Source organism: Atta cephalotes, assembly GCF_000143395.1.
Source record: "Atta cephalotes unplaced genomic scaffold scaffold00002, whole genome shotgun sequence".
NCBI classification, from domain to species: Eukaryota; Metazoa; Arthropoda; class Insecta; order Hymenoptera; family Formicidae; genus Atta; species Atta cephalotes.
Window position 1 is genome coordinate 6,982,982 of NW_012130066.1, and position 11,226 is coordinate 6,994,207.

The following is an 11,226-nucleotide window of genomic DNA, read 5'->3' on the forward strand; positions in this document are numbered from 1 at the left end:
GAGAGAGAGAGAGATCTCCTCTCCGATGAAGTCCTATCGTCGCTCACTCGCTCTCTCGCTCAACGGCTGCTATAACGAGGCCTTCGCTCGCTCTACCTGTGACCGTTCTCGTCGGTCGCGCGTGACGAAATGTACGCGAAATACGTGCATGCGTTCGTACCGGGTCGGTCGTCCCGCGAATGAGCGTGCTTTTGTTAAAGGAAACCTGAGTGACTTTCTCTGCGTTTCTTTATGAGAAATCATACCTATGAAAATCTATCGTGTTGATTTTCCTGTCCTTTTCCTCAACTCAACGTCGTTCTCTATTTAACAGCGGGTACATTGAAACCAATGCAAACAATCACTTGTGAGATTCGCACGAAAGCTAGCTTTAGAAGCTAATCGAGTCAGTTTTGGAAGCGAATGAATATCTTTATATGTAAATATGTTAGATATATATGTATATATAATTAAAATTATATTATAATTATGGAAAGAACAATTTTATTTAAGTGTTTAAAAATTTATTGTTAGATACAGATTTGAAAATAATCTTGTTAGATTAATAACATTATATGTAGAATTAATAATAATAATAATAATAATAATAATAATAATAATAATAATAATAATAATAATAATGATAATATTATAATATATAAGAACTCAAATACAAAGAATACACATACAGAAAAATGAATATCTGTAGAATTCTTGCAGAAACCACAATTCATTTCGTCTTGAAGTATTCCTCAAAAATTCATTATAATAAATACTTCGCACAACATGATGCATGTAATTTCTTGAGGAATTTTTATATTATATTCTTCTAAGAATTCCTAAAGAATTACAATTCAGGAAAGGAGAAAACTTGAAGAATGCTTCGCAAATTCACTGTGCTGGGTTAAGCGTTCCCTACAAAATTATTTTAAAGATTTCAAAATTATTTTCAAATCTGTATTTATAACTAAAATTTTAAATACTTTAGCAAAATCATTATTTCCATATAGATTATGACAATATTATTTGACTTTCGAGATCAAATGAGCGAACAAATTCAACTTCAAGTACAGTAAAAAATTATTTAATGAAAAAAAAATATGCATATATTCAAGCAAGTTGATGTTATTAGACGACATTAGACATCATCTTGACAAAAAAATGACAATGCTATCTGGATGTATTATTATATTATTATAGGGAAAAATGATACAATTTCGAACATAATACAATTCAAATATAATCAAATTCTGACAAAATAAAATTTGAATTCAATTATCGAGATTCACGTTTGGTAAATCTCTCATTGAGGAGAATATTGAAGGGTTATAAAACAGAAAAAATTAAACTTGAAAAAATTAAATTTCGAAAATTGAATTCAAATTTTTATTTCGTTCGGAATTGTGCTACGTTCGAAGTTGTATCCTGTTTATATATATTTTTTTTAGCAAAATTTCATCACGCAAGAAAGAATAGCGTCTAATGAAATTCCAAGGTGAAATCAGAGAGCGATTATGAAACATCATGCGTCATTATTGCCATGTTAACACAGTCATGCTAAAATACATCTTAACTTCCCTTTAACGCCAGCACGTTTCGATGGCATTTCGCTCGTACGATTTAATCGATTCGTATTCGAAAAGAACGCGCGCGCTCTTTTCACTAAAATCCGAGCTCGATAAATCTTCTCTATGTAAAGTTTATTAACGCAATTTATAACAGAAATGGTATGTATTTAAAATTTACATAGAAATATTATTATCCAGTAAACATCTACTAACAGTAACATAACATCAATGTTATAATTTTTATTATAATTTCCTATTAATAATAACACGTAACTGTAAAGTACAACGTGTGCTACATTTCATTGACATTGTTGAGTACATGAAAAGAACGGTTTTGCTGAAGTATCTAAAAATTTAGCTAGATATAGGTTTGAAAATAATTCTGTTGGATTATTAAAATAATTATATAGAACACTTAAACTGTCAAAACTTTTATTATACTTTTTTACTACACAATGTAACTGTTATGTACATACAATGTATACGTAATATTTTATTTATATTATTAAGTATATAGAAAGAACGCGATTTTGTTGAAGTATTTAAAAATTTAATTAGATACACATCTAAAAATAATTCTGTTGGATCATTAATTATGTAGGATTAAAATTAATTTCTAGAACGTCAACATTTTTTTATAACATTACTCATTATGCTTGAGATTCCTACGTAATAAACCGACAAAATTATTTTTAGATCTGTATCCACAGTTAGATCTTTGAATATTTTAGCAAAGTCATTTCTGTATAAGAAATTATAATATTGATATTACTATTAGTTTACCAGATAAATAATCTCGATACGGTATCTAGTCTCGACCGTATTTGACTTTCTTACTAATTTGAATATAGTTTATTAACTGTAATTAAATGATAAACTAAACGCGTGGTCATCGTTATCGTCGAGTCGAGTACACGAGATCACATCGCGGAGTCAAGGCGCTTTAAAGATCAGCTGATTACCGCATCCCGGACATGCGCGTCTTAAGATCGCAAAAAAAAAAGAAGAAGAGACGAAGCTGTAGCTTCCGGTGCAGCATCTAAAGCTTGTCCTCGGCGAACGGAAGGCAAACGAGAGACGTCCGCCCGCTGTGTCCCGTATTCTCATTGTGCTCGCATTGATAAGAAGATCGGGACATCCGGGGAGAGGGGGTAGAGGGGGAGAGGATAAAGAGAAGGGAACAACCGCGTTTTCGTGAGGCGCAGCAACGACGCGACGACGCTACACGATGCGACGCGATGCGACGAGAGAACCGGTTGACCTCGCGAGAGACCTTGTCACAGAGATTTTTTTCGATGCATGAGGCTTATCATTTACCGAACGACAGATCAGTCGACGCCATGTTGGATCATCCGTGGATCATCTGTAGATCATCCGTGGACCATTCATCCACGGCGAATCGGCGGCGAAGAGAGAGAAAAAGAAAAATAAAGTTAATCGTCCCCGACGAATTCGATCGACCGAATTCGATACCAAGGCGTCAAAATTGAAATTTTTCGTTCCGGTCGCGCGAATATGAACAATTTCGCGACACGATCGAGCTGCGCGCACTCGCGGCACTCGCGACACGTCAACAATACGGTGAAGACAACGCGTGAAAAATACCCAAACAACGTACACTGTCGCCGCACGGCGAAAGACTGACGACGGCGACGGGAGTGACGGGACACGTCGTGCACGGTGGAGGAACGCTGATCCTCGTGCCTTGCCTCGTGGTGTTCGCGCGATCGCGGCGGCTCGCCGCGGAGTCCTCGTGAAGCGATGAGTTCAGCGAAACGGAGCGGATGATGCGGTTTATGTTCTGCTTCGAAGTCGCTAGAGAAGAGATGCATATGTACAAATGTACATACATCTCAGCGTACAGTATATTACAGTAATTTAAATATCTTTAATTGAGAGTTGGGTAAGTTAATGTTTTTTTTAACTGAATAAAATTAAGGTTAATGGCTTTACAAAATTAATAATAATACAAAGTTAAGTTAAAAGATGAAGGAATAAAAAATTAATTTAGCGTTTAGTTAAGTCAATATATTGAATTAATTTCAGTTAAAAAAAAGTTAAATTTTGAAAAAAATTATTTTTTTAGATAATGTCCTAATTTTTCTTAAAAGAGATTAAATAACTACAATATAGATTATTTAAGTAAATTAAATTTTTAATTTTTTTATTCATATGTGATATAAGTATATAACACATAATGACATATAATTATATAACTTTAAAAAAACAGCCAGCACTAGAGAAGATACAAGATCAGTGATTACTTTTTAATAAATCTTAAGCTATAAGAAATTGACTAATTACAATCGAATACGAGAAGAATATTTGACTGTAATTGGTCAATTTCTTATGACTTAAGGCTTAAAACACTTATTGTAGATCCGGACTAAGGCTTATAGCATAAGGCATAACCGCATAAACCAATCAGAGGGCTGTATTAGTATTTTAAGAAATTACTTAAGATGGTCTTAAAATATGAACAAATTATAACCGATGTGAACCTGGCGCTCAACTTTATCAAAAATAAAAATTAATACTGCAGGCCGTTTGTACTTCGTTTGTACTTATTTGTACCTCAAACAGTTAAACAAAAAGTGAAAAATAAAAAATGGCCAGCGCCAACTTTAAAATTTTTTAATTTCATTTATGCCATTCGAAAGAGAATCGTTTGTACTCGTTTGTACCTCTCTTATTTTCGTTTGTACCTCAAAGGGTTCGGAGATACAGCGCGTTTCAGTTTATGCGCAACCCCTACATAGCAAATTTAGCGAATTTTAAAGATATCGAAATGGGACCAACGGCATTCGAAAGAGAATCGTTTGTACCCGTTTGTACCTCTATTACTTTCGTTTGTATCTCAAAAGGTTCGGAGATACAACGATTTCAAAATTTCATAAATGCGTCAAGAGGGTAAGTCGGTCATTTTTAAAGATAATGAAATGGGACCAATGGCATTCGAAAGAGAATCGTTTGTACCCGTTTGTATCTCTATTACTTTCGTTTGTACCTCAAAGAGTTCGGAGATACAGCGCGTTTCAGTTTTTACGCAACCTCTATATAGCAAATTTAACCAATTTTAAAGATATCGAAATGGGACTAACGGCATTCGAAAGAAAATCATTTGTACCCGTTTGTACCTCAAAGAATATCTCCGAATATAAGAGAGGTACAAACGAGTACAAACGATTCTCTTTTGAATGGCATAAATGAAATTAAAAAATTTTAAGTTGCGCTGGCCATTTTTTATTTTTTCTTTTTGTTTAACTGTTTGAGGTACAAACGAAATAATGATCGGTACAAACAAGTACAAACGAAGTACAAACGGCCTGCAGTATTAATTTTTATTTTTGATAAAGTTGAGCGCCAGGTTCACATCGGTCAAATTATAGACGAATATACGCCCTTAGTCTTATTATATCTTATTATTTTTCTAAGATATTTAAAAGAGATAAAAAATTTTTTTAATTTTTTAAATTTTTAAAAACTTAAAAAAAAGTTAACGTTAAAAGTAACTTAGTTAAGTTAAAATTTAATGCATTTAAAATTAACTAAGGTAAGTTGAAAGTTATTAACTTTTTAACTTTTTTTTTTAACTTTTAACTAGTTACTATCCAACTCTATTTTATTGTAATTTCTAGGATTGGGTAAGTTAATTAATTTTTTTTAACTTTTAAGGTTAATAAATGACATAATCTTGAAAATTTAACTTAGTTAAGACACAAGTTGATTTATAATGAAATTAATTGAATTAAAAGTTAAGTTAATAAAAAAAAGTAATTGAAAAGTTAAAAGTTAAATTTATTTATTTTTTATTTTTTTATTTCTTGATTCCAGGATTTCAGTCTTACAAATAACAAAGAAATAACAAAGAATAGAAATAACAAATATACTTCATTTAAAAAATATTCTATATTCTATTTACAGGTTTTGTTCATATATACTGTTCATATATACTGTTTATGTAAACTATTGTATATACTGTTTGAATATTTTGTTCACATATATTTATTAAATTTAAATAATAAAGCCATTTCGAAATTTTTTCTCGCAATTCGGACATCTTTTCTCACAAGTTATCCTACAATGATGTCCTCCATTGTCCTCCATTAAACAACCGATCAACGTGAATCCACGTGAGCCGAAAATGATATTGATATATTTTAATAATGGGTGTTATATTGTAATAATAAGAAGTAATAGATTTCGATCTATCTATCGACCAGAAACTAGATACATCAAAATACACGGTTTCTGACAGATTGAAATTTGGGGGTGTAATTTGAAATGAGATGAAAATTAAACAAAAGTGAGCAAATTCACTAGAATATTTATAATTCATTGATCAACACCTATTAAATTTACTTTTGCAATTTTCATCTCATATTAAGCTATTGCTATTGCCGCATATTATGTCTGAGAATATATACTTATATTATGTCTATTAACTTCAAAAAAATTAAATAAAAATTAATAGTTACAGATAAAATATAACTAAATAAAGTTAAAAAGTTAAGAGTCTAAATTGTAACTAAGTTAAAATTAATTAACTTTTTAATTTTTAACTTAATTTTTATCTTTTTAACTTACCCAACCCTGGTAATTTCGTATGTACAACTTGTCATGTGGCGTCATATCTAATAGTTTATTAAAACACCTAATTAAGACTCACCATTAATTTTGATTAATGAAGTATATATTTGTCATCATTATTTTTTACATAGGACTGATGATGATTAAGTAGAGTCGAAATGTTCCCTCTCTCAATTTATATATTGTTAAAATGAATGACAACGTTAAAACTTGTAATAAATTAGTTTTAAATTGTGATCTGATTTACTCTGATTTGCTTTGACCTTTCTTCTTTTTATTATTGCTTTGCATATTAGAGCTAAAAATTTTAAATGTATTAAATATCTTTCTTTTGTTTTTTTAAAGAATCTATCTTTTTAAATCAACGGAAATATTACGCTTTAGCGATGACAGTAGTTTGATAAATGCGTTTGTTTTTATTTCGAATTTAAAAGATGTTCTAATATCTGTTTCTACCGTAATTTAACTTTATAATCTTGATTTAATTAACTCTTGATCTTTTTTAAAAAATAAAATCTTTTTAGAAAACTGGAAAGCAAATTGATCGATAGATATATAAACAATTATATTTTTATTTCGATATTGGAAGATTTTCAAAAATTATAAAAACTACTAATACCATGAATAAGATTAATAAATTTATTAATGTATGAGTAACAGTAACATAAAGAATATTTTTTGGAATAATAAGAAACAAAAGAATGATAACAACACATATAAAATATATAAAAATGTAATATAATAAAAATATAATAATATATGAAATATAAAATATAAAAAATAAGATATAAAATATATGGTAAAGATAAAAAAGGTTAGAAAAAAGAAAGAAAAATGAATCTTTTAACGAAGTTGACATCTATTTTTTTTAAAAAATCTATATGAATATAACTTTGCAAAATAATATTATGAGAATATAATTTTATAAATAATTTATCTGTTTACATTTCAGACAGTTGAATCATTATGATTATAATACTTGGCATTATCTTGGCATTACGTTCTTATCTATAAAATTCATTTGTCGCTTATCAGACGATTGAAATACGACGATTGAATAAAAAATATCTGATTGAATAATATTATATGACACACATAAAATCTGATCTATGTAATCGCATCTCACTATAGCGCTTACATGTAGATTATATCAATGAAAGAATCAATTCTGTCCCGGTTCAGTCAATGGAAATAATTTTGACGACGGTCTTTCGTCCTTAACTTCATAAAATTCTTCTTTTCGTAGCTGATCGGACGTTTGATTGTCCAGCGACTCCATTAGCCGTATTTTCTGCGCTATCTCCTGCTGTATTATAGGTCGATATTTCTTCCCCATTCCGAGACTCTCCATATCGTTCAAGAAATCTATCCTTTCGCGAATCCCTTGCGCCACTTGAGAAACAGAAGAACACAATTTATCATCATAACACTCGTAACATCATCAGTTTTCGAAAACGCGCATTATAAAAATCTATTTTAACTTAGAAAGCTCTGCTGTTTGCACGATTGTCATAAATAATGATAATTTCGAAAGAGTGTTTCCGACAACTTTCTTAAAATTTCATATTTTACCTTACAACTATAAAGATGGCAATTAAATATACGAGTTTTATATTGCTCTTTTACTTCACAAGTGACACAACTTAAAAAATGTGATTTTCGAATTATCACTATGAATAAGAGAGAATTAGATAAATATTAAAAAATGAATTCTTCTATGTCAAAAGAATAATTAAAAAAAATTGTTTCAACTCAAAAAGTAACTTAATTTAAAATCAATTTTTTTTTAATTTTAACTATTTTTTCATAATAATAAATATTATTATGCACATCAGATCTCAGATAATGTTGATAGAATTAAATAATTTCAACGGATAATATCTTCAAATTTGATGTGCATTACAATGTTTGAAGGGATTAATTAATAATTTTCTGTCGAGTTGAAAATAATTTTTTCTTTTCTGAGAAATTTAATTTTTTTAGTTGTGTCGTTTTTGAAATAAAAGAGAGATAGAATTAATATACATTGTTTTTCTTAATCAATAATTATGAAATAGCTATTTAAGAGAGTCCATTAATTCTACATAAAAATTACATAAAACTTGTATAATTATCATTTTTAATTTTTATAATCGCTACTACAATATACCTTCTTTTCTGAGTGTAAAGTAGACTGTTGGTAACTAACTTACAATCGTTTAGAAAATCCGCGTTCTCAGGTATTTCTGGCTCCCGTTTAGCCCTGTGAAGAATCTTAGGACCGTGAGGAGTCTCCGGCATGTCCTTTCCAAAAGCCATCATACATGCCAAGTGACGCTTTTGTTTCTCCTTATTGGCTAATTGCGTAAAATTCATATTATTCAATGTACGTTTATTTTTATATTCGATTGCTATGTGAAGAAAGTATTTCTAATTATTACGTAAAGGCGCTGTCCTCCTGTATTGTTCTCTCTCGTAAGCACCGCTGCTTATAATCGTATCCTGTGAACGCCTCCTCCAAGCATTAGGAAATTTAACCTAAAAGAAAATGCTACAGAATATTATCTTGAAATTATTTTCTAGAAAATAATTCTTTATATCACGATATTTACTTGATAATTTTCGACTTTAGCTTTCGTTTTTTTCGTTCTGTCGATGGAAGGTGGTAAGGACTCGCCCTTGTCTACCGCCTCCTGAATCATTTTCCTTTGCATCATTGATAACTTGGATTCCTCCATTAACACTAATATTTAACATTTGCCAGAATGCGTGACCGAATTGTAATAAAAAAAAATCAATTGAAATTTTGACATAAATCACGCGTTGAACATCGGTTATCATTTACTTACGCTTAATGAGATTCTTTGTTTCCTCGCTATATTTCGCCCTTGGAGGATTGTGAAATGCACCCACCCCCAAACCAACCCTCTGATATTTTCGTTCCATTTCGGTTTCGAAATTGCGAATCCTCGAGAGCACGCGCGAAATCACGCTAATTGCACAACTGTCACGAACTGTCACGACCCTGCGGTCCTTGCGGCTCGCCAAAGCGACAATTACGCATTCATCCCTCTTGGCCTCGTAATCTACCATTCCGGGGCGCGCATCGCGTTTCTATGACTACTTGAAAAGATGACTCAACTTGATCGAACTAACTTTTAAATTGGAATTGTAAGCCATTACTCACGAGTGGATAATTTCTGCAGCTGTTCGCAAACCCCATTCATACTTAATTAAAATTTACTCGAATTCGTGATTAGATTTTGAAATTCGAAAGAAATTGAAATATAATTAAATTATTGCTATGTTTTTAGACTTGAACTTTTAGTAAGATAATAACGTAAACTGGAATTCTGAGTTTAAAAATTATATATCTAGAGAGTCGATTCTTTATTTTGAAATAAAGTAAAAATTAAAAAAGTGAATGAATTTACTAGAATAGTTATTTTATTGATCAAGAATTTTATTGATCAACGCCAAGTAAATTTGCTCATTTTGTAATTTTCATCTCTTTTCAAAATATAGAATCGATCCAGATCCTTAGATCTAGATATTTTAAATTTCAAAATTCCAAATTCTGTTGATTGAATTTCTTTGATATATTTTAATATATTTTTTAGATAATTTTTAAATTTTAGATAATTTCTGAGATCTCTAAATTTTACGTATTTGAAATATTAATTATTTTATCGTAATTCTGATTATTTTATCGTAATTCAACTTAGTCTAGCTTTTCAATTTTCTGAAAATAGAATCAAACTAAAATTAGATTAAAACAATTTTCTTTAAAAAATTGCTCTTTTTACAGTAATTAATTCTTCAATTAAATATTCTCACATTCAATCAATCATCCCTCGAAGAAAAGAAATAAAAAATAAATCAATTATCACGTCGTAACTTCGTGCTAAATCAGATTTAATTAAATTAGGTTTGATTTTTAAAGAATCATTATCTGACATCATACGATTAATTGACGCCAACGCGACGCGTGTAAATAAACAATGATCAATCTGCGATACTCCAAGGGATGCGATAATATGCATGCCACGGCGCGTGCGCGTTTACTCAGTCTACTGTGCCAAGGTGCCGTTTTCAACCCCCCTCGAATCACCAAGTCATCCTCGCGTTCTGCGCGTCGCAAGAACTTGACGAGACCGACCCTGAGACGCGCTACTTTTTCTGTTACATTAGTTTTCGCTCGTCTACGATCGCACGAGTGTCAGAAGAATTCATCGATGATAACCCGCAATTAAAGCTACCACGCAGCGTCCCGTTATCGCGGGGTGTGCGCAAGACGAGAGTTATTGATTCTCATTGCGAACGGACGGTGGTAATTCGACGAGCATACTCGGAGCACACCTGGTCGCCAAGGTAGGCGACGTGCGTTTCACCTACTTTCGTCATCGCTGTGATTTCGATTGTTTTAAGGTGTGTCTCAACGCGTTACACGGAGGGTTGCAACCCTCATGGATTGTTAATCGATAAAAGATGGGCACAGAAACGTGATATCATCTTGATGTATTGTTGTACTTATAGTTTTTTTATTTATAAGTGATCTTCACGTTTCCCACGTAGTACAATTTATTCAAGGGACGTTCTGAGATCGTCCTTAGGATGTAAACATTTTTCTGAACGTTTCTAGAACATCCTTAGAATGTAGGAATATCTTCTGAAGTCTTTAGGACGTTTATTAGAGGTCTATCTTGGATTGTTATGGTACAGTTTACAATTAGTACAATCTACTTTATATTAGAAATTGATCAATCAAAATAAAGTTTCTTTGTCCTCATTGATCAAATTTCAATCTTTCAATCTTCAATCTCAGTCTTCAATGCGTAGTAATTTCGGCCTAACAGAGTTATATTAACGAACTTGATGAAAATTATGGGCCAATTAAAAGTTCATAGTCATCTCGTGGCCAGATTCTGTTATAGAGTTTTTATTTTATATGTAATAGCGAAACGTATTTTGAAAAGTTGAATAATTTATTAAATATAAAATATGTAATAAACACGTAATGTTATAAATATTTATGAATTATATAAACAATAATTAATAATAAACTTTCAGGACTGTTTAAAGTGCTAGTCTACATTAATTCTTAGAAGCC

General features: G+C 31.0%; 2 protein-coding genes across 2 annotated transcripts in view; both read right to left on the reverse strand.

Moving 5' to 3' along the window:
• Positions 1-2,889, reverse strand: part of LOC105621211 (sorting nexin-8-like) — a 22,807-nt gene extending 19,918 nt beyond the window's left edge. Inside the window, exon 1 of the mRNA XM_012202684.1 lies at positions 2,865-2,889. Within this exon, the coding sequence (XP_012058074.1) occupies positions 2,865-2,889 (25 nt within the window). The remainder of the gene's footprint in view (positions 1-2,864) is intronic.
• A 4,410-nt stretch (positions 2,890-7,299) lies between these two features.
• LOC105623409 (UPF0193 protein EVG1 homolog) lies at positions 7,300-9,209 on the reverse strand. Its single transcript, XM_012204805.1, has 5 exons — positions 8,966-9,209; positions 8,729-8,859; positions 8,558-8,654; positions 8,330-8,473; positions 7,300-7,529 (listed from the first exon to the last, which is right to left on the reverse strand). Exons 1-5 carry the CDS (start codon positions 9,207-9,209, stop codon positions 7,300-7,302), a joined length of 846 nt encoding a protein of 281 aa, XP_012060195.1.
• Positions 9,210-11,226: the final 2,017 nt, after the last annotated feature.

Bases quoted from the DNA above. Each gene is read 5' to 3' on its own strand.
- LOC105623409 (XM_012204805.1), bottom strand. From the start codon at position 9,209: ATGGTAGATTACGAGGCCAAGAGGGATGAATGCGTAATTGTCGCTTTG. The intron at 8,655-8,728 runs GTAAATATCGTG...ATTTTCTTTTAG, and splicing joins CTAAAGTCGAAAATTATCAA to GTTAAATTTCCTAATGCTTG. The intron at 8,474-8,557 runs GTAATAATTAGA...TTACGCAATTAG, and splicing joins CAGGAGGACAGCGCCTTTAC to CCAATAAGGAGAAACAAAAG.